We start from the raw sequence: 22,782 nt of genomic DNA, 5'->3' as shown, positions 1-22,782 counted from the left end.
TATATATATGAAATTAAAAAAAACCAGCAATAGGTCTTTGAATGAGATAAACTATTGCAATACATACTAAACGTGTCATGTACAAATTCCCTTTAATTCATAATTTCAATAAATATCTTATCCTCAGTGTGTATCATGATAAAATGTATAAATATGAAACTATTAGACATATATTTATTATCATTGCTCCCAGCATCCACAGCTAATCTGCATAATTTTTTCCTTCACTTACAATTCTATGTTCATGGGTTTGGAATATGTTATGTAATTAACCACTAACATCCTTAACACATATTTGAGGGAATATCTGGTGATGGGTAATAACATATCCTTTTAATGCTTATCCGTGTGTGACCTCCTGAGTTTTTATGATTTTGGGAAAATTTGTTTGCAAACTAATTCTATGTATTGTACTTTAAGCTACGATGCAGATCAGCATAGGTATTTTCACGATAAAATATTTCCTCAGAGAATACAACTTATTAAATCGAACAGTTGTATTCCAATTATATTTGAAAATCTCTTTTAAACATTATATTATGAAAACATTCCATATTATATATAGATTCCATATTACACAATTTACATACACATAATATTAATACATGGTCAATTTTTTAACGCTTTTTGTTCTGTTAGTAAAACCTTATCTTGTACTTGCACAAAGTCAAACATGTTTTAAGGTGATGTCCAACAAGATTATAAGAAGTTATGCCCTTAACACCGATAACTCTGTAATTAACAAGCATGAAGATCTAATTAATATAAACGCTTCCATGAAATCAAAAACTGAAAAATCTAAGGAATCTAAAGACAATAAATCATTGCACTCAGATAATAATGTATCTACTGATGTTTTAAAACAGTATAAATGCCAAGCTAAAAATTCAAAAAATCTTAAAAAAGAAAATGAGTGTAACGTGTTAAAAATGGACGACTTGAATATCATAGAAAAATGTGATGTGATAGACGTTAAAGAGGAAGATATTAATTTTTGTAATGATACAGTTAATACAAAGTGTACTTCCAAAGAAGTTAAAGAAAAGAAAAACAAGGCTGATACAAGACATAGAAATAGAGGACAAAACAAAGATAATATTAAGGAGAAAAAAGAACAATTGCCTAATAAGGTATTAACTTTATTGCGTTAGACAATTAGTGTTATATGTGTATAAATGGCACTCTTTATTTTTATTTAGCGCAATCACATTTTTAGGTTAGTCATTTTAGTTAATATATTATTTTATTATGCTTATTAAAATTTTTTATTTTTTAAAGCAAATTTACATCTTCATATATGCTAACTTACCCATTTAAAATAAAAATCTAATAAAAATATGCATTTCTCTAATCTTATAAGGAATTGATCATTCTTTTGAAATTCATTGTAGATGTCTTACCTGACGTATCTCATTATTAGTTTTATTTATTTATTTATAATTTTGATTCGTATTGGCTTATATTTATTTAAAAAAAAGCATGATTGCATTACAAAATTTATCTACATTTGCATGTAAAAAGTATTGATGATAAAAATGATATTTAAGTATTAAACTGATAATAATTATTAGAAACAAATTAGATTTAGTAAGTATTCAAGATTTTCTGCCGATGGATATCTATGGGATTTAACATAATATAGCTATTTTTAGTGCTTGCTTGTACTTATGCATAGAAATTGTTTGTAATGCTTTTTGTTGTGATTTTATAATGTCTATCTCCACTTGATCAACGATAAAATTACATTGTTATATTCTTGAATAAATCAATAGTACTTTTGTTTAATCATAAAATATATCAATGGAGATATGATATAGATTGGTTTGCTTTAATCAACCTGGTGTAAATTAACCTTCAATATCGGTGGATATAGGGAAGCCATCAATCAAATTGTTCAATCCTACCCGCTGGTGGAAGTTTGGCCAATGAAGTTGCCAAGGCACGTCAACATATTAAAAAATCTTTACAATGTGTGAGTACAGCACTCATTTATCATATAGTAACAAATTTTTATGTTTATCAAAATAATGCATTTTCGTGACCGCTTATAATTGTAACATGTATTTATTAGTCAAGTGCATATAATATAGTTTTTATTTAATGCCTAGCCAGCTTAAGCAGATGACACATACACACATACAAGTCTTTATTTCATTTAGTCTCATTAGAAAATGTTTCTTATATTGATGCTTTATTAGTTACATTTTTTTCCTTACACACGTGATTAAGATATGTTAAAGACTTCGAAATCAATTTTATAATACGTTATTTCAATTTGAATAAAATTTATATTTTATTAAGATTTGATAGGAAAAATTATATTTAAAAATTATTCTTAATACAGTTAAAAATATCTTAATGTTATAAAAAAAAATTAGCTCCATAGTCAATTTCTAAATAAATTTACAGATGGATGACATTGCTGCATTTACCGAAATATCAAATTCCAATCAAGATGTTGGATCACGAATAGCTTCTCTCGAGAAAGACAATCAAGATTTACGAAATGGTAAGAACGAACTGAATTTTTACATTTGAATTCTCTAAACTGATATTTATTATATTTGATAAGTATTATGTATTATAAAAAGAAATATAAGATAGGTATGAGTTAGATTTAATAAATTTTATTACCTGTAATAAATACAACGTTTAAACAATAATTCATATTATTTTAACAAACTTTATATATAGTCGTTCAAGAATTGAGACATATTATTGAAAAACTGGAAAAACGCGTTAATGTTCTTGAAGAAGAAAAACCATCACTTCCACCTTTACAAATTTGTCCTGCTAAACCCAGTGAGATGATAGAAAAGCCATCACCCAAAGAAGAAGATGACGAAGATCTTGATCTATTTGGTTCAGATTCAGAGGCAAGTGAGCAGATGGAAATAAAATAATTCATAAGTTTGTTACATATAATAATTGTATATACATACATATGTTCGATATTATTTACTAATAGAAATACTAACACTTTACTCAGCACATTCTTTAAGCCACAAAAACATGGAATGCTTCTTTAATTTTAATTTTCAGTATCTTTAAAAACAAAAACAAAAACAAAAAAAAATATTTATATATTAATATATAATATCGCGTATTTCTACTAATCAGTATACACCAGATATTCCCAAGACACTAATATCAACCATATAAAATCAACCATTTCTTACCATTCTTGACACAAATTTCAATACAAATTGTGGTAATTTATTAACGGAATTATTTCACGAGATAAATTATAATCACCAATCCCATCAATTTCTAACTTATTAGGGTGAAGATGCAGAAACTGCTAAAATTAGAGAAGAACGTCTTGCTGCATATGCTGCTAAAAAGGCCAAAAGTGAGTTGAATACATCTTTTTTTAAGTTCAATTATTTTATAATTATCTAATGTACTTTTTATCAATAGAACCGGCATTAATTGCGAAATCAAATATCATATTTGATGTTAAACCATGGGACGATGAGACTGATATGAAAGATATGGAATGTAAAGTACGCAAAATTGAGACAGATGGATTACTATGGGGCGCAGGTAAGTGCGATGAGTTACTTAATTACAATTTTACATGATTTCAAAATATTTCTTTTTAAATTTATTTCTATATCAGTCTACATTAACGAGACATCTACGGCTTTATTTTCACAGCTAAGCTTGTACCACTTGCTTTTGGTATTCATAAACTTCAAATTTCTTGTGTTGTGGAGGACGAAAAAGTATCAGTTGATTGGTTAACTGAACAAATACAAGAAATTGAAGATTTAGTCCAGAGCGTTGATATTGCCGCTTTTAATAAAATCTAATTTTATTTTGGGGCAAATGTTATGGCAAGTATAGTTACATAGAAACATGGATTTGCTGTGCCATCTTTTCATTCCATTAGCAATTCCAATATGCACGTGTATACTTATTCAATGCTAGACGTGAAAATACTTAAAAAAAAAAAAAAAAAAAAAATATTTCACTATAGAAATGCTCATAGTAAACTTGAAATTATCAAATCTTCCTATTAGATTTTTATCTCATATTTCTAGCTTGATTTATTCAAAACAATTAAAATTATCTAAATAATCTCTATTAAAAGTTCGAAATAATAAAAATTATATAGAATCAATCGAAAGATAAATTTATAAACTAGAAAAATGACATTTTGATATCAAATGTTTTTTTAAATAAAATCTAAACCATGCAACATATACACTTCAGTCTATTAAAAATTATTATACTCAGTTATTATATTTTACAATAAAATTTATTGATAAAAAGATTTTGGAAATATCCAATCCATATGAAAAATGAAATACCTTTTTCGTGGCCATGATATATGCAATTATAATTTATTTTTCAATAATATTTTAGTTCTCTCAGCTCCAATGAAAACAAAGTTTTATATAAATATTTATTACATTAATGTACTTCCTGTTTCATGTTATCATTGCAAATAAAATCAATGACACAAACATAATCCATCTCTTTTATATTTTAACCTCCAAATTTATATATATGGATAAGTATATATAAATATAAAAAACATAAAATTATAATGTAAAAAGAACTTCAATAATTAGAAAAATTACCTGCTTATTGATTTAGTATACTTGATTGTATAAGTCTTAATATATATTTCCTTAGATTAACATTAATTATTATTATAATTATTATTATTAACTCTTATATATTTGTTGAAACAAAAACGAAATAATAAAATTTAACTAGAGAAGAAAGAACAAAATTATATCAAGATGCCAGAGTTTCATTAAAAAATCTTAAATTGTTTTTAGGAAAGTAATGTTGGTCAGACTGTTACTAGTTTTCGATCCAGTGTTGTATGCGATATTGTTGTCGAACGTGTTTGTTTATTCTCTTTTTAAGGAAGAAATAATTTTATTTCGTCAAAATGACTATGGCTATGTTGCAACGACGAGCCAATGTAAATATTAAAATATAAATAAATAAAATAAAATGATTAATTTATTTAAAATGCATATTTGTTTAAAGAAATGTAACTTAACCTATAAATGTACTTATACATTTCTTAAAACTATTGATTCTATTTTACAGGTAAGGCTCCCACCTGAAGTAAATCGAGTTTTATATATCAGAAATTTACCTTACAAGATCACAGCTGAGGAAATGTACGATATTTTTGGTAAATATGGAGCAATTAGACAAATCAGAGTGTAAGTATCCGTTTAAACTTTAAAGTGAAATTTTTTACTCTTGTAACAATTAGAAAACATTATTTATATCTTTTATTTTACAATAGTGGTAATACAGCTGAAACTAGAGGAACAGCATTTGTCGTTTATGAAGATATCTTTGATGCTAAAAATGCATGCGATCATCTCAGTGGTTTCAATGTATGTAACCGCTACCTAGTGGTCCTCTATTATCAAAGTAATAAGGCATTCAAGCGAGTAGACGTTGATAAGAAGATGGAAGAGATAGATAAGTTAAAGACGAAGTATAATTTGAATGAAGAGAAAAAATAACTGCCTGACGTACCTCTGCATACGAAATATTATATACATTCTGCGATCATTCTTTTGCGACAAGAACAATACAAAGAAACAGTATCATGTATGTAAATATAAGTTTAATTCTAATTGTCAACAGAGCCTTACCTCGTTGAAAAACTAGTTCCCGTTCGATTACTAAAATTAAATAATGATGAACATGAGAAGTACTCAGATTAATGTCTGCCTCGAAACACTGTGTGCTATTGACACTTAGGGAGGTATTAGAGATGTTAGAAAATATTGTTAAGGGTGCTCAAATCTATAAAAAGGAGAATAATAAAGACAAAAGTTTCATTCTAATCATAAAGTTTAAATTATAAGTCTTATCTCGTAATTTAGTATTTACAAAAGAAAATAAAAATATAATAATTATAAACTATATAAATGTAAATATAGGATTCTATATTATCTATCTAATTGTAAGATCTAAGAAATGAATGTGTAAAAAGATATCAGTTGAAGATATTTGTATATCAAACTTAAATGGTTTTATTATTCATTCTTACAAAGATTTAAAACCTTGTTTTATAATTTATAAAACTTTAACAGTTCGTCATGGAATAATATACATGTATGTCATAATTACACATCTATCTACATACTTTTTAAATATTTAGAATCGTTTCTTATATCGATATATTAATTAAACAAACATGATCGATTCTTTAAATTTACCAAGAATAATATAGCCTTGTTTTATATATATCATGCATACATACACATATAAATACATTTCATCCAAATACCAGTCGACAGGTGATCATGACATTGAGTATATCGACTTTCAATGGCAATAAATTTTTCTCAATGAACGTATAGTATGTTATCACATAATGGATTCGACTTTTTCTATTTCAAGACAAGCCTTATCTAGGTATAAGGAGTTAGATAATGTCGCATGTAAATACGTTGTAATAATAGAAGGGACACGCGTGCGCGCAAGAGGGGTGAAGGGGATTGCAGAAAAGTGGGTGGGTGGTTTGGTACGGGGAGGAAAGGGAGGGAAGAGAAAGAAAGAAAGAGAGAGAAAGAGAGAGAAGGGGAGGCAGGTCAGGGCAGGCTGACAGCAAGTCGACGTTCGATTTCAGTCGAAAGCGAAAAGCCGTCAAGTCCGTGCACGGTCGCCGGACTACCGGCTTGTTCGCGAGAAAGTGCGCATGCTTAACGTCTCCGTGTCGCGTCGTCGTCCTCCGCGCGTCCAAATGTCATACGAGTGCTGCGGCGACGGCAAGGTCGCCGGCGACAGTCTCGTCGCCGCCCTCTCGGAGCTCTTCGCCACCCTCTCAGAGCTCTTCACCTTCTCGCATACTTTTTGCCGCGAGATCCTTCTGGCCCTGAGCTCAAGCGGCATTCTTTCTTCCTTCTCCTCCTCCTCTACTATTACTACTACAATTACTACTATTAATACTACTGCTACTGCTGCTACCACTACCTCTTCCTTCACCTCCCCTTTCCCGTCTTTTTCCTATTTCTTTTTTTTCCCGTCACCCTTGCCAGATTCTTCTAATTCTAATTCTATATCTACATCGATTTTTTCTATTCCCTCCTTCAATATCGACAATCTCTCCGTTATCTTTATGTCCTTGCTTCTCACCTTCGTCCTTGCCATCGTCCTCGTTCGTTCTCTTCTTCATCGTTGCCGTCGTCGTCGCGCTGTCTAGAGATTCTAGAGTCCCAAGCAAACACACACCAACAAGGGGTACGACTGATGGCCTATCATCACCGCTATTTTTTAATCCCTCTCTTCTTCTACTTCTTTACTTATTATGTATATATACACTGCCCTCCCACTCCTACATTGTACTCTCTCTTTCGAGCAAAATGGCGGACATATCTCTAGTCCTCTATGATGTAGCGCCTCTAACTAACGTTTGTTTGGTGGCGCCGCCAACTTACTCTGTCCCCTTATTGGTTAATCGTTTACTTACAAATTATCGCGCGAATTCGTATTGTAAACTCGAATGCTATAACTTTGTAAATTTATTCTGTTATTATTTCCGTCTATTTTTATTTTCTTTATGTTTACTATTATATTTCTTTGACTGTATTAAGCTTAGAATTAATTAAGAGTAATAATAGCTATTGTTGTAGTATGATTAGCTTAAATTAAAGGAATAAGAAAATGATATTAATTGTATTCTGTAGATCGATTACATCATACTTTCCCACCAACGTCGTCGACTATTTCCTTATTGGTCAATTTCCTTCGAAACGTCTTATTTCAAATATGTCCGCATTTCGTTAATGCCGGAGGAGAGGATTGACGAGATTGTATTTATACGATCGTAACAGATCAATTAGAATCGCGTATAACGTATCGAACAAGTTAATTATCAAGAATCAAGTTCCTTGTACTTATAATTAGATCACGATGATCTTAATTAATAATAAGAATCGAGAAAATTGGCCTATGCACGTTACTTCGTCACAACGTCTGCTGCCATTAATTCGTCCAGCAAATTTGTAAGTTGCTGAATATTATTTTATTTTATGTATACAATTAATCAGTTAAACAATCAATTAATTAATTATATGTAATTCTCATCAATTTTTAGATTATAAAATACATAAAAAAAAAATGAATTGATTTTCTATTCACAAAGTTATGTTAAAATGAAATAAAAAGCAAAGACAAATTAATGTATTCGTAGAAAAAAATAGAAACGAACAATATTAAAGTAGCCGTTTCTAATATGTGCATGTAAATGTATTAGAGTTTGGTAATAGAGAGCTTTGTAGAAATGAACGAACGCGACAGGTGTTCGGTACATGCTGAAGAGCATGTTTGTCTGCCGTCTGGATAAATACGATGCGATACATACTTTCGCGCTTAAGTACACACAAATGCACACACGTGAACGAAGAAGAAGAAATTAATGCCGAGAAAAGAGAACAAAATTAAAGCTCTTTCGATTCATTTTTATGTAGAGCAAATAAAAAATGATTCATCGTTATTATCGGTATCAATAAACTCAAAAATTTATGTATAATACATAGGATGAGCCAAAAGTTTCTAAGTGACTTAAAAACTCAATAAATTTTTTTCAATAACATTTTACACTCTCATGTCAATTAGGTTTGTACACAATATCAGAAGAAAATATTCTGGAAAAGTATAGCATAAAAAAGTAATATATTTAACAATAATATTTAGAAATTTTTGATCCATCCTGTATATATAATATATAACATTATCTACATATACTTAAAAATATAAATTATCAATCTTGACAGAAATATCTTCTTATTTAAAAAAAAAAAATAAAAAATAAAATTTGTTAATACGTAACGCGAACTAATTAATATAAACCGTAAAACAATCAACAATACAAAGCACGAAAAAATTTGAAAGAAAATGTTGGCGTTCGTTGAAAAAGACTTTCATTCTCTGTTTCTTGATTTAACCGTCTATTTTCGTATCGTACGAAATCGCGTTAAGAAACGGAAGTCATAGGGAGCCTTCCACGTGTTCCTCCAGTCTTTCTTTTTCTTTATCTTTCTCTCTCTTTCTTTTTCTCTCTCTCTCTTTTTAGAATACATCTTTGTTGCCGATACACATTCGGTACGTTTATTTCTGCTTCTTTAACAGTCTATACACGTAGTTTCAGGGCTCGGCTCGACTTCGAGTTCCGTGAGGAGGAGAGCTCACCGTTCCGTGAGTCCTCTCTCCCTCCTCCTCCTTCTCCTCCTCCTCTTCATCTTCCTCCTTTTAGTAGGCTCTCTCTTCGTGGGAACTCATTAATACGAGGACATAATCGTGCAAACATACCGCGATCGATTCGCCGATCGTATACTGATTTCTAAGAGATACCTCGAAATGGCTATCGATTCCAGAATTTAGATTCGTTCGATTTGCCAAAGCTTCGAGAAGACTTTATGTGTCTTATTACATATATACATACATATATTACATATGTATATAGACATTCCTATTTGTATTCTATTTAGATAAATTCTATCTATCTTTGTATATGGTATGTTTAACCCGTGAATATATATTTCTTGTTTATCCAAGTTTAAAACAGTTTATTCCATTTATATGTATCAATCGTTGCGAAAGAAACGAATACGAGTAAACTTTAATTTCATTTGTTAAATTTTACCATTTAATTTATAGATGATTTAATTGTCTTTTCTTTTTTTTTTAATTATTGATAACCAATTTGATATTCTCTAATATTTAATTAATTTATTAAACTTTATCATGGATTTTTAGAGATAATAATAATTTTTTTCGTAGATAAACGAAATTTTCTTATAAATCGTTGCAATTAAATGAACATAATCAACTGTGCGTTAATTTGAATCGTCAAATTTAGAAATTAATTTATAAATAATTATAAATTTAATCTTTCACGTCCCGATAGAATATTTGTTTATTATTTAGTTCGAATAGGAATATTATGAGTGTGTGTGTATTTATATTCGTTATATAAATTTCTCCTTTTAGAATGAACGAATTGATTGGTAGTTGAGTTACCTCTTTTTGCCTATGCTTCTCAGCTATGAACGTGGACTGCTGATTGAAACGTCGATCGCGGAAGTTCTATTGCACGTCCGTTCTGCCTCCCGCTCGTGTTGCGCGCCATCGAAATAATAAAATGTCGGCGAACGACTTCTGCACCCGCTGGAACTTTACGGTCAGTCTTATCGTGTTTACGGCACTACTCCTCGTAAACCCACAACTCCTTCGACCCTTCTACAATTTTATTTTTCGAATAGAACTAAGACGAATAACCAACGCAACCATGAACGTTCTTCTCAAGTTCGTTCTTTCGTGCAAACGTCACATACATTTTTTCCTTTTTTTTTTTTTTTTAATTAAATTAAACACATTTAGCAATTTTTCTTATGTAAAAACATTATTATTATCGATATTAGAATAATATATAAACATACATGAATGGGTTGATAATTTTTGAGCCTAACATAGAAACAATGTATCTCGGTCAATTCCATTTTTATTTAAAAAGGAAAATGAACGTTTTTTTTTGTTAAGGCTTAGAACATCTCATTATGATAATAATAATTCGTATATACGTATAGATAAATAATATTAAGACGAATAATATTACATAAAAATGTGTATTTATTTTCACAGATGGTGTGCTCTTTCCTCGTCAAGGACGAGCAATGTGGTGAGTTTTGGTTTATTTTTCTTAAATATATATTTTCATTTGAAATTACACAAAAAGAAAAAATAAAATAGATTCCGTATTTTGTTCGTAATCGAAACAAACGAGAGGAAAGGAAAAACGAATGATAAGGGCAATAGAAGAGTTATTATCGTTAACTCGTTTTTTAGTCAGATATTCGATAAAATTATTTTTGATTCGATCAGAAAATAAAAGAGACAGATAGAGATAGAAACAGACACGAGTTATCACGTAATAATAAAATCCTGCACGTATCCTCGCATTAAAAGCGATAAGAAAACGAGTACGAGGTTTTCCACGCTTCTTTTAGCTTTCACGTAATCCTTGTTATGCTTATCGCTATCGTCACGATAACGCAGCATCATGCCAAACAAGTATACGTTATTTAGACTGACAGATCGTACAACTTGTATTCGTCATTTAAATGAGATTAGATTATTTACACATTTATATAGATATGCATATATATGTTTTGTAAAAGTTTCTACATAAATATAAAAATCAATTAATTTAGTTTTGTAATTATTTAAGGCTCGTGTGTTTTCTTTCGATTAAAATATTATAAGTTTCATTTGTAAAATTATATACGAGCTAAACTGTAAAGATAAAAAGAATAATTAATTTTAAATCAAGACTTAACTTTTAGTTTATCTAAACATTTTTAGCTCACCTTGTATGTAAATAGTGCATACAATATCTAATGTTATTACGTCGATAGACGTTCGTTTTTTCTTGACATTAAAAAAAAGAAAATATCATGTTATAATATTATAGTATCATACTATAATAACGAATATATCGATATCTTGTATTTTATTTTATTTTTATTTTTTTTTCATTTAGTAAGTAAGATAAATATGTGAAAAAAATATGATGAAGGCGTTCATCAATGTAAACTCGAAATATGCCATCTTAGTTGTAACGAGGTCATCGCGCATGCGATGATACATCAATGATGATGTCGAGATGTTCCACTCGTGTTCTCTTTATTTGCCTGCGTTACTTTTAGGAGATATTATAGACTCTATCGAGGATCATTTGTCTTCATCGTCACTGTCATTTCTTTTCATTTCGTTCCATTATCGAATGAAACGAGAACCTCTGTCATTCCGTTCTATTTAATGATATCGACGTGTCCATACAACATGCATACGATGAATCTTATCGTCTTTTACAACGAAGATACTCACGTTGAGTACATTGAACCTGTGTGTGCAATTTCTTCGATAATTATACAGAATACTATTCGCTTATGTTTCATTATTTTCTTACAATGACAGAAAATTTGTTACTTTTACATTTTGTCGAATTTATATATCGCCTATATTCAGTCAAACGTCACTAACTAACATATTTTATGCTAATCTGATTTATTGCTCGTCAAATCAATTTTTAATGGGAAAAATTATATTTGGATTAAAGTATGCTTTTTCTTAATTCTTTCGCACATTACTATTGATAATTTTTATGGAATAAAGAAAAAAGAAAATGTAATTAATGATTTTTGACCGAACATAGACGAAATATATTGTAATATTCGTAGATTATCTTTAAAAGATTTAATAAGATTAAACAAATTGAATCTGTATTACAATTAGATTCATATCAATGTTACATTTTTTAAATACCCGTAAAATTTTTATAGATTTGATAGATTGATTTCTTCTTGAGCTAATAATATTCAAAGATTATTTTCGAAAATTTTGCAAAATTCAACGTATCGAATTATTCTTATGTTAGTTTCATATCAATGATCTATAATTAAAATAAAATACATTTTTCTTACAATTAAAATATAATCAGAGAATATAATAATATTTGTGTTAAACATTTGACAATAGATAATACAATTTTTTGATTTATTAGATTAGAAAAAAAAAAGGAAGAAGAAAAAATTATCGCAAATGGTATTGTCAGAAAGCACGAATGGAATCGTCAAGAAACCACGAATGAAATCGACAGGAGGACCGATTTCTAAAACGAAAGAGAGAGCAAGGTCGAGGAAAGGCGTGCTATGCTCTCCTTGCGAGTTTGTCCTAGATCCTGGAAAGAAGCAGGTCACGTGGTGTCTTTCTCATTCTATTTTTTTCTCTCTTTCCCTCCTTCTCTTTCTCTCTCTCTCTCTCTCTCTCTCTCTCTCTCTCTTTCTCTTTCTCTCTCTCTCTCTCTGTCTGTCTCTCTATTTCTCGTATACGTGAACGTTTCGGTCAGTTGGCAGGACGACATTGCTTTGCAAGGACGACTGCACGTCGTCGGTGTTTGGCCTAAATCGCAAAACACGCTAGTCATACTACGCGCGACACGTTAATTTCCGCAAATAGAAACACTCAAGCGTTCTCATTCGTAGTTTCATGCTCTTTCCTCTATTTCATTTCAGGATATATTATATTCGAAAATATTCGAATGATTTTTCTCTTTGATTATCATATTAATTTGTTATCGTCAATAACGATCGGTTATTTTTAATATTCCCATTAAAAGATTTACGTAAACGTTAAATAATCATATTTTGATTATTTACAAAATCGATCTCATTCTTCTTTAATAACGTTCATCTCATATTTTGTATTTTTTCCTTGACACGTCAAAATTTTCATTTTATCGATATTAAATTCTATACGAATTTAATCGTTGTCGTAATATTTCCATATACACCGAAGTCAAAAAACAATCGTTCGGTGGATCACTTTTGAACTCGTCCACAAGTATCATAGTACTAGCGAATCTATATTTAAGACAAGAGGAACTTTGGCCTCTTACTGAGCTAGCTCCAATTTTCTTCCCGGAAGAATTACATTTTCTACAACATTTCTATAAATAACAAATTATAGGAAACGAATAAAGAACAAGAAGAAAAAAAACGTTCATTATTTTCATTTATTTTTTATTTCCATTTCGACGAATGTCCGTCGTATTTGTTTAATATTTTCAATAGAACGCGTTGTTTTTTTTAGAAAAGTCTTTATTCTTTCATTGTTCGCGATCATTTTTAAAAAAAAATTTTCTTACAAAAATTCTTCGTAGATATTTATTTTTGTTGTTGTTTTAATCCGGTAATACAAATTCTTATTTTACTTCGTTACGTCGTTACTTGAGTTACTTTACTCGTGAAAAAGAACCTGGCCATGAGAATAGGAGAATTGGTGCGCGCGTGCGCGCGCGCGCATCTACGCGTTGAAATGGGGATGATGCAGTTGGCCTGGATAAAGGTCGGTGGCCGACCTAGCCCCCTAGCAAGTCCGGGACGGCTGGCCGGGGTGGCCAGCCCTGCTTCAACCACCCACTGCTATTGATTTTGTTAACCTTCTATGCTATACCTTCTCTTTTCCTCTCTTACCCTTTTATCCCTCCGCCCTACAATGTGATAACGGATTGCCCGCTATTTTCAATGATACCATTTCTCTTTTCCTCGAGCCCTTCTCTAACATCCCCTTTTTTTCTTCTTTCATTCCTTCTTTTTTTCTCTCTCTCTCTCTTTCTCTTTCTCTTTCTCTTTCTCTCTTTAGAAAAAAAAATAATTGAATTATTAGAAAGGTTGCTTCGTTATGGTTAGCGAATTAAATCTACAGTACTTTCTGTACATTTTTCACACAGGATTCACACAAGTTCTTTGATGATTTTTAAAATCAATTATATACTCTTTTGTGAGACTTTTTACATTGGTTATCATAATTGTAATTTTACTATCCGAATAATAAGATTAGATTTAAAAATCTAGAAAAAATAATAATTGAATTTACTCTTTAGAAATGTAAGATTCAAAAAATATCGTTGGTCTTGATATCATTTTAAGAGCATTGCAGTAAGTGTTTGTTTCCATATTTTGGCGATTACATAAATGAATAATTGATTTTACGTATGTATGTACGTACGCGTGCGTGTTGAATATAAATGATATAAATAAAAACATTTAATATAGATTGTTTGTTCGAACAAAAAAAAATGGATCGTTTAATTTTTCATTATTATTTGAAATCTTTTCTTCTCTGTTAATCTCATCTTATCGTTCTCACGAATAACAGAACCTTCGAAGAGCGAAACTTCTTCTCTTCACTTCCGTGGGTAGAAACATTGAATTCCGTCTCGAGTCGATTACAACGCTCGTGGCTTTTCACTCGGCACAAACTACAATGGCGATGCAGAAGCAATTCCTGTACTATCTATTTTCTTATTATAATTTACGATCCGTACTAGCATTCTTACGCCCACCTAGAGATTTGTTCGGAACGTTCATTAGCGCATACCTACACTTTCCGCTTCGAAAAAGGGATTCGATTTATTTCACCATGTGTAATACTCTGCTCCTAGATAGATATTTATTCATCCAAAGATTTATTTTTTTTTTTTTCCCTTTAAAAATTAATATCTCAACTTAATTAGTTCTAATCAAACATTCATATTAATCCACGATGTAATTGAAAATCAATTAAAATAAAATGAAAACTACAAAAATCAATGTTCATTTTTAATTTACGTTTGTATAATACACGTTAATTTTAATCTTATTAAACAACTATAATAATTTACGATATATAATTTAAAATGTATTAAAAAAACAATTTAAGAAAAAAGAAAAATAAATGTTCATTTCGTTGTTGTAAATCTATGGATATTGTCCCGTTAACACGTATATGCGTATACGTAGGCAGATTACGCGTATCAATTTCTTTGATACGTTAGAACGAAAGGCTATCGTCGTAAAGAGGCGATTTATTCGTAGATTAGAGAACCCTACTTGACGCATTTATACTCGTGCTTGCTTACTTACTTGCTTACTTGCTTACTTGCACGAGCCTGCTGCCGATGGAATCGTAATGCCTTGTATCTGTGCCACTGTGCGAATTGAATTCCAATTACACGCTTGATTTACTTGTTATTCGACCGAGAACTCGAATCGCATCCACGCCGTTTGGCGCCACTCCATCCTCCTTGGCGACGATACACTCTTCTTCTCCTCTTTTCCATCACCTCCTTCTTATATTCTTCTTCTTCTTCTTCTTCTTCGTTTCTCAATTTATGTCCGATCAGATCGAAGAAAATATTTATCAATTTTTCAAATTAACATCTTATCACATTGCGTACCTAAAAGGTGTTCATAAAATTTTTCTATCTCTGGGAACGAAAAAAAAACATTTTTTATTTCTTTTTTTTTTCTCAAAAATAATTTCTTTCGATATAAAAATTCAAACATTTATAGGAAATTTATTGTACGAACATTTGTTTATTCGAGTATATTCAAAATTTGTAATATGAGTTTATATATACGAATGATACGTGTATATATATATATATACTGGAAACATTAGTGTCATACAAATATGAATAACGTGACACTTGATGTTTCATAAATGGGATCATAATGTTGATTTTTTTAGACAAGAAGGAAAATTAAAATTCAAAATAAAAAATGATATTCGTATGACTTCATATACGTATGTAAATAAGATTTTAAGAATGTAAATTTGTTAATAGTACATTTTCATAAATCATTTTTCATTTAGTCGATATCAAAAGAAGTGAACTTTTCTCCTTCTATTACTCTTACTCTCGTTATACGTTTACCAAATGCATTCAGAGACATTCGGGGAGGATGAAAAAGAATAGCAGGGAAGAGAAAAAGGTCATTACCGGAGAACGGAGACATTTCGATCGGTCGAGTGGTTCAATAATCGAGCGGTCATGGCCGGCTGACCGTCCAACAGAACTTCCAGAAGATAATCATACTGTTATTCAGACACTTTGTGTTTTTTTTGTTGCTTCTTTTTGTTTTCGTTTTCAAACAAGAAATACTATAGATCAGAGATAACCCAAAGTCTCGGTCCGCTTTAAATATAATAAAATCTATAAAGAATAGTTTCAATATTGGTTGCACAAGAATTATATTTATCGAGAATCGTCTTATTACTAATAATTCAAAGTCGATTCAATTTTAAAAGATCAAACGGGAATTATTAATTCTATTTAGTTTCTCTTTATTTTTGTTTTTTTATTTCTTTTTTTGTTTTGTTTCGTTTCGTTTCGTTTGTTTTTTATTCTTTCAATTCGCTATAGATCTACATCAAATCAATTTTAAATTGCTTATCAATCAACTCCCGACAGTTATTATACTTTCCAATGGGTCGCGAAAAATGACCGTTCTTGAAAGTAGGTCTCGGCCCATAAACCCATTGAAGTTTGGAAAGCCTTGCTATTGACCAATATATTCGATATTAATGTTATCAAGATTTCAAACATTTCGATTTATTCGATTTAATATATTGTGACAAATTTTAATCATACGTAAATGAGAAAGTTAACGAAAAATGGGGGAAAGAAATAAATTGAGTTAAATTAAATAATATTATTTCATTATCATCACCACATTATATCATTTTTAATATAATATCAAGAAAGATAAGATATAAAAGGCTAAGGGATGAGATAGTTTTTTTCATTTCAAAGTTCTTTCTATAGAAAGGGATACGAATTAACTCGAACCGATGGGAACGAGCATGAAACTGGGGCATGTGACGAAGATACGCGATAATAGAGGAAACAGGACTATGACCTACTTCGAGGGATTCCAGCAAAAGTAACCAAAGATTCGCCTCGAAAACCATCCCTTCCCCAAATCCCCCGCCACTTGGTTAAGACACCTGCGTGAAAAATCCCAGCCTAATTCTAGCTTTTTGACTATTTGCTTTTTTTTTTAAATATTCCATTGTGTTCGATCGTAAACGACGTATCATCTACTCTTCACCCTCTATGACCTAATTTTTTTCTAAAAAAAAAAAAAAAGGAAAACCATTGTATATCATGAAAATTGTAGGTTTGGTTTCCCTAAAAGGTTTTAAGTGATTTTATTCTTTTCCCAGACTATTTTTGTTTCATTTTGTTTCTTTAGTAAAAATGTTCTCTCAATGTAGTAAAATTTGAAAAAAAAACAAAAAAAAACAAAATTAGGCTAAAAGGTTTCGGAAAAGTGTAATGGATTTTTAATATCTCCTTGAAACTTTTGATCCATCTTGTTCCATATTAATTATGCTTTATATATATATATTTACTAATGTGAAAGTATAACTTATATTTTAAAAATATGAATAACTTTTTGTATATCAAGTTTATGGTTATAAAATGAAAGAGTATTTTATTAATACAGATATTTAAAATGTCATGACTTTACAGAGAGATTTAATGTTTAAAATAAAATATGAAATTTATTCGAGTTGTTCGGTAACATGATTGGTCCGATGATTTTATTATCGGTGAATGATATGAACGATTATTTCATTGATTTCCGTCTGCTGTCATCGTTCACGTCCGACTCGAACTACTTTTTCTTTTATTTAACATTGGAACAATAAAGATTATTCGAAAAGGAACGCGAGTTGCTTTACAACCGTCAAAGATTTTCACTATTTCAGCATCAGAACAGGTATATAACGTAGAATATATAGTATGCGCAATAAACGAGTAGGTAGCTGTAAATTTCCGATCACTGCGTGTCCATTGTTTCCATCACAATAAGCTATCACTCTCGTCTTTACTTGGAACGTTTCACCTGTGCAAGTTAGATTTAACAGACATGGATATAGTCGAAGGACTTTCTTGTGTGCGCCCACGATCACGATTAAAAGATAGACAATAAGTATCATGTGTGTGACTTTTGACACACTTTTGTGAACGTGATTCCCTATCATCATTCGTTTAAATTCTCACGTGTTCTTTAACAAACAAGATTCGATATTCTTCACTCATTTTCGATCGATACGGAACGACGATAAAACCGATCCTGTTCACTCCTATTGAATAATTTATTATGAATTTCAAGTTCTCTAAACGATCAATTTCGACTTGTACGTTTATATAAATATATTGGATTGTCTGGAAAATTTGTACTGATTTGTGAATACATATCGAGATTTTGTAAAGATATTCCTTTGAATTTTCTTGACAATATGTTATAAAAGGGTTTACAAGTAAATGTCCATTTAAATGTAAATCAAGAAAAATATCGTTAACTCGTGTTACGCGTGTCAAGTTCTCACATCGGTCGTATTTGAAAGTTTGTTCAATTCGTTGTAGGGAAAAAAATCTACGACGCATCTCTGTTCGTTACATTGCCAATGTCACCGAACAATAAACGTCTTTCCACTCAGAGATGCCTTCTCCTTTGCGATCATCGTTAACATCGTTACACCGAGAACTGCTTGCACCACACTCGTTTAACCTTATGAGCACAAGTGAGCAGCCACTCATTTTCCACTTAGAACGTCTTGCGTTGTCGTCGTCGTTAGACTACGAACGAACGCGCGGTATGACCCAGATGCAGTCGAACAAGGTCTCGAATTTTTTATATTCATCGAACATGGCACTCACTATGCCTTCGTTACTTACCTGCTTGCTTAGTTTACCTATCTACCTACCAACCTACCTACCTACCTACCTACCTACCTACCTTCTTCTTTACTTGCCTATTGCTTAGCCAGCTTCTTTGCTGTTGTGAATGTTACTGTTATTGTTATTGCTGTTGTTGCTGCAGGGAGGCTTTGACATTTAAAACTCTTATGTTAGCGTTAAACTCGTACAACTTGTACTTTAGATATTACCATTACCATTTGTCTATGTTCTATATAATTGTAATATTATGCTACTCTATGGCAACATTATGGTTTTATCATTTTACTCGTATGTCAAGCTCAATACCTACCGCAGAAACATTTTGTAACCCTTGCATTTGGATCACGCTATATTTCTATAAGATCTCATTACTGATGTCTCATTCAACTTATAGTACCGAATACAAAACTCTTCGTTGTGTTTCTCTTCACGCGAGAAACAAACAAATCCGATAACGCACGATATGTTTGTCCGCGATAAATTTTTCAAACAACACGGATGAGCAAAGCCTTGTTAATACATCGTGCTTAAACTAACGATGTATTTTGTTCAACAAAACAGAACCTAACAAAAGTGTGAATTTATTTTATTTTTTTTTTATCATGTCAATTTGTTTTTTTTATGCGAGCTTGATTTTCATTCATTTGTAGTAAAGTAATTAACACGAGCTCGTTACGCCCTGTGACCATTACGAGTATCGTGACTACGGTTGACATGAATAGTGATTACTGAATAAAAAAAAAGATAAAGTGCTTGTGGAAAGAGAAGCGTGTGCTCATCGATGTCACTCGTCTTGCGTGCTAGATTCGCATTATATTGTTATTCCGGCGTAGTCTCTCTTAAACCCTGCCAGGTACTATGTTTTACTATTAGAAGCAGCGTCAAACGTTAGGAATGTTAGCTATTGCTGGAGATAGTCCAAGGAGTTCTACGATCCTAAAACAAAAGATATTTTGTCAGAGAATTGATTGATTAGAGAGCAAACGTGAATTTAATTCACAGTACATATTCACATATATTTTGATATATATATTATATTATATATAAAAGCAAGGAATATTATAAGATATGGTAAATGTTTAAAACTCTTGAGGTAATATTATATGTTCGCTTTTACGAAAAAAACTATGTATAAAGTCGCATTGAGAAGAATGGAGATCTCGGTTTTGCCATAAGATAAACAAGGGATTGAGAGTAGTAAGTTGAGAGTAAAGAAAATTGCTTTAGGAAGAGTAGGTATGGTTTTCCGGGAAAGGAACGAGCCATGTAAGTAAGGATAAGTATCGTTCGAGTAATGCGGTTGGGCCTCGTGAAGTAAAATGGAAAAAGTGGGCATATGATGAGGTAGAGGGGTGAGCTGGGGTGGGAGGAAACTTCACAATAGCTCGATTCTGGAATGAGGAAGTCTCTTCGTACGACACACCGCGGTACAGCACACCACGGGACAACACCACCACGGGACGACACCGCGAGAATACTAAAGTGTGGGTTACTAGTTGGATATCTTGCCTATTCCGAGCTCTCCCATATACCTACGACCAAAGAGAAGAGAGCTTCTAGGGATTGTATTTCTGTCCTCCTGGGTGACTTTATATTGACGCCACTCGTGTTCCTCTTCTCACCATGCGTTTACTTACTTACTTACTCTAATCCTCCGTTCTCTTTTCCGCACCTATCTCATTCTTGGAAAGTTTTCTTTTCTATTATTTTCCCCATCCTATATTTAAACCTTCAATCTCCTTCTCTCGACTTATTCAAATCGATATATTCTCGTATATTCTCGTATATAATAGGACACACGAATGACTTTTTCTTCATCGTGCTACTCTATCTTCGAACGTTTAATTATACTTTCATACGATATCCTTTAACTTTTCTAGGTGGGTCTATCAGTAAGCTGTTTATAGACAGACGTCCGGGACACGATTTCATGTGGAATCCTACACAATGTCTCGTTTCACCACGACGACGAGGAGTTACGATATTCCCCTATGAATACAAAGTAGCTCCGATCAATTATCATCGTTCCGTTTATTTTCGTGGCACTTACCGAACTAACCGTAAGAACAGGGGCCTGAAAAGAAGCCGTCCTCGTACGTTCACCTTCGACTGATTTGCATTCTAAAGAAGATTCGAAGGTGATGCCAACCGATTTGCGCCATCGCGCCCGCGCGCGTACGCGTTTCTTTGAAAGAATATATTACGGTCTCTTGCGTAGATCAACAAAATAAAAGAATAAAAGGAAAAAAAAAAAAGGAAGAAAGAATAATGTCGAAATCTTGGGACACATTGTCGATTCTTATCGATCTTTACCGATGTTTGCCGATTTTTAATATCATCAAACCTACGTTGTATTCTTTTCTATCTTTTAATTATTTCTAATTTATTTATCTTAAATATAGACAAATAAATTATAATTTATCGTTACGTAACATCATTCAAAGTTCGAAATTTTAAAGTAAAGAATAAGAGAGGAGTCAAGGTAAATACGTTTTATCTTCTTCATGTTTAGATCATTAACATTATATTATTTGTACTTTACAAGCTTGGATACCTCAAAATTCAACAGTGACAATGCCATATCTATCATTTTATCTCGTCAAGTGTGCACGTAGATATGACAGAGACAGCAGGTGCAGTAATTACGCGGCGGACAGTTTCCAACTAATGTTATTTTGCATGGACACGCATATATTATTTGTTGAACATTGTTGAAAACAATTTTCGCGACTAGTGCTAATGTGCTATATCGTTTTTCTCTTTTTCTTTCTTTCTTTACCAGCTCACTTTCTCGATATTTATAGTTCTTAAATTTATCTTACGTAAGAATCGAAATTATTTCTCTTCGAAAATGACAATACATAAATTTTCTTGTTCTCGTTCTTAATAATATCGTAAAAATATGCATTCTTTTTATTTTTTCTAGCAGTCATTTCGCGCATGCTTTAGAAATTTATTTTTCGAGCAAATGTCATTTTCAATTTTGCCAATGTGTCGTATATTTACATTTATATAAATACTTAAATATATATAGGTACATATATATAAATTCAAGTAGACAGAAAAAAAGAAAAGAAAGAAAACGAGATGACCGAGAAAGAAATCGGATCTCACCCTAGGACTACGTGTCACCTTAACCGAGGTCGAATCGTTAAACAGTTTATATCAATCGTCGTTGATTGACTCGAAACATCGAAGTACTTGTGGCACGAAGACGACTGAGTTTTGACCTAGGCGAAGCTTCAGCCGAGCAGGCCAAACAGGTGAATCAGAGTTTTAAAAGATTCGCCCTTGGCCCTCAGCGAGTGGTTCGTTCTCTTCGTTAAATCGATTGTGTTTCAATCTGGCCGGTAAATACAGCCGAACTGACTGGGCGACTGCACGCACTATGTCGAGTTGTGGTAAGCAGGCATACATATACTCACAACACACATATGCATGCAGTAACACAAGCATTTCATTCCGTATGTTCTCTCGTCGTCAATGACCTATATGCCCGTCCAAAATAATCCGGCATCAAGCAACGAGACCTTAACCGCGACCCGAGTCTGCCCTGCTATAGTCCAGGGACCTCCAGAAGCTTTCTCGAATGACTCTTGAGAGCCAAAACGAATGGTAAACAAGTGCAAGTGGTATAAACACAGACGCGAAGAATACTCACCGGTATAAAACATTGATTACTCAAGGGAAGAGTTTGTCTGGAGACAAGTTGCTAA

The 22,782-nt window shown here is 31.6% G+C and overlaps 3 protein-coding genes across 6 annotated transcripts in view; all 3 read left to right on the top strand.

Moving 5' to 3' along the window:
• The window catches only part of LOC106793644 (probable elongation factor 1-delta), a 6,338-nt gene extending 2,347 nt beyond the window's left edge, over positions 1–3,991 (top strand). Inside the window, exons 3-9 of one of the 3 annotated variants that reach the window (XM_014760765.1) lie at positions 684–1,130; positions 1,874–1,972; positions 2,410–2,509; positions 2,695–2,876; positions 3,283–3,352; positions 3,421–3,546; positions 3,661–3,991. In XM_014760765.1, coding sequence (XP_014616251.1) covers positions 684–1,130; positions 1,874–1,972; positions 2,410–2,509; positions 2,695–2,876; positions 3,283–3,352; positions 3,421–3,546; positions 3,661–3,815 — 1,179 coding nt within the window. In that variant the 3' untranslated portion in view covers positions 3,816–3,991. The remainder of the gene's footprint in view (positions 1–683; positions 1,131–1,873; positions 1,973–2,409; positions 2,510–2,694; positions 2,877–3,282; positions 3,353–3,420; positions 3,547–3,660) is intronic. The other 2 variants (XM_014760766.1, XM_014760767.1) reach the window with 2 other exon arrangements.
• An 821-nt stretch (positions 3,992–4,812) lies between these two features.
• On the top strand, positions 4,813–6,004 carry LOC106793614 (splicing factor 3B subunit 6-like protein). Its single transcript, XM_014760675.1, has 3 exons — positions 4,813–4,942; positions 5,074–5,192; positions 5,279–6,004. Exons 1-3 carry the CDS (start codon positions 4,910–4,912, stop codon positions 5,502–5,504), a joined length of 378 nt encoding a protein of 125 aa, XP_014616161.1. The 5' UTR covers positions 4,813–4,909; the 3' UTR covers positions 5,505–6,004.
• Positions 6,005–6,310: 306 nt separating this feature from the next.
• Positions 6,311–22,782, top strand: part of LOC106793613 (solute carrier organic anion transporter family member 3A1) — an 86,166-nt gene continuing 69,694 nt past the window's right edge. Inside the window, exons 1-4 of one of the 2 annotated variants that reach the window (XM_014760671.1) lie at positions 6,311–7,230; positions 7,677–7,994; positions 10,035–10,171; positions 10,633–10,669. The gene's annotated coding sequence lies outside the window, so the exon portion shown is untranslated. The remainder of the gene's footprint in view (positions 7,231–7,676; positions 7,995–10,034; positions 10,172–10,632; positions 10,670–22,782) is intronic. The other variant, XM_014760673.1, reaches the window with a different exon arrangement.

The sequence above is a fragment of the Polistes canadensis genome, unplaced genomic scaffold (assembly GCF_001313835.1).
Source record: "Polistes canadensis isolate GaletaPanama2010 unplaced genomic scaffold, ASM131383v1 scaffold_16, whole genome shotgun sequence".
NCBI classification, from domain to species: domain Eukaryota; kingdom Metazoa; phylum Arthropoda; class Insecta; order Hymenoptera; family Vespidae; genus Polistes; species Polistes canadensis.
The sequence above is the reverse complement of the archived record's forward strand: the minus strand, read 5'-3'. Positions and strand labels throughout refer to the sequence as shown.

Bases quoted from the DNA above. Each gene is read 5' to 3' on its own strand.
- LOC106793614 (XM_014760675.1), top strand. From the start codon at position 4,910: ATGACTATGGCTATGTTGCAACGACGAGCCAAT. The intron at 4,943-5,073 runs GTAAATATTAAA...TCTATTTTACAG, and splicing joins TGTTGCAACGACGAGCCAAT to GTAAGGCTCCCACCTGAAGT. The intron at 5,193-5,278 runs GTAAGTATCCGT...ATTTTACAATAG, and splicing joins GCAATTAGACAAATCAGAGT to TGGTAATACAGCTGAAACTA.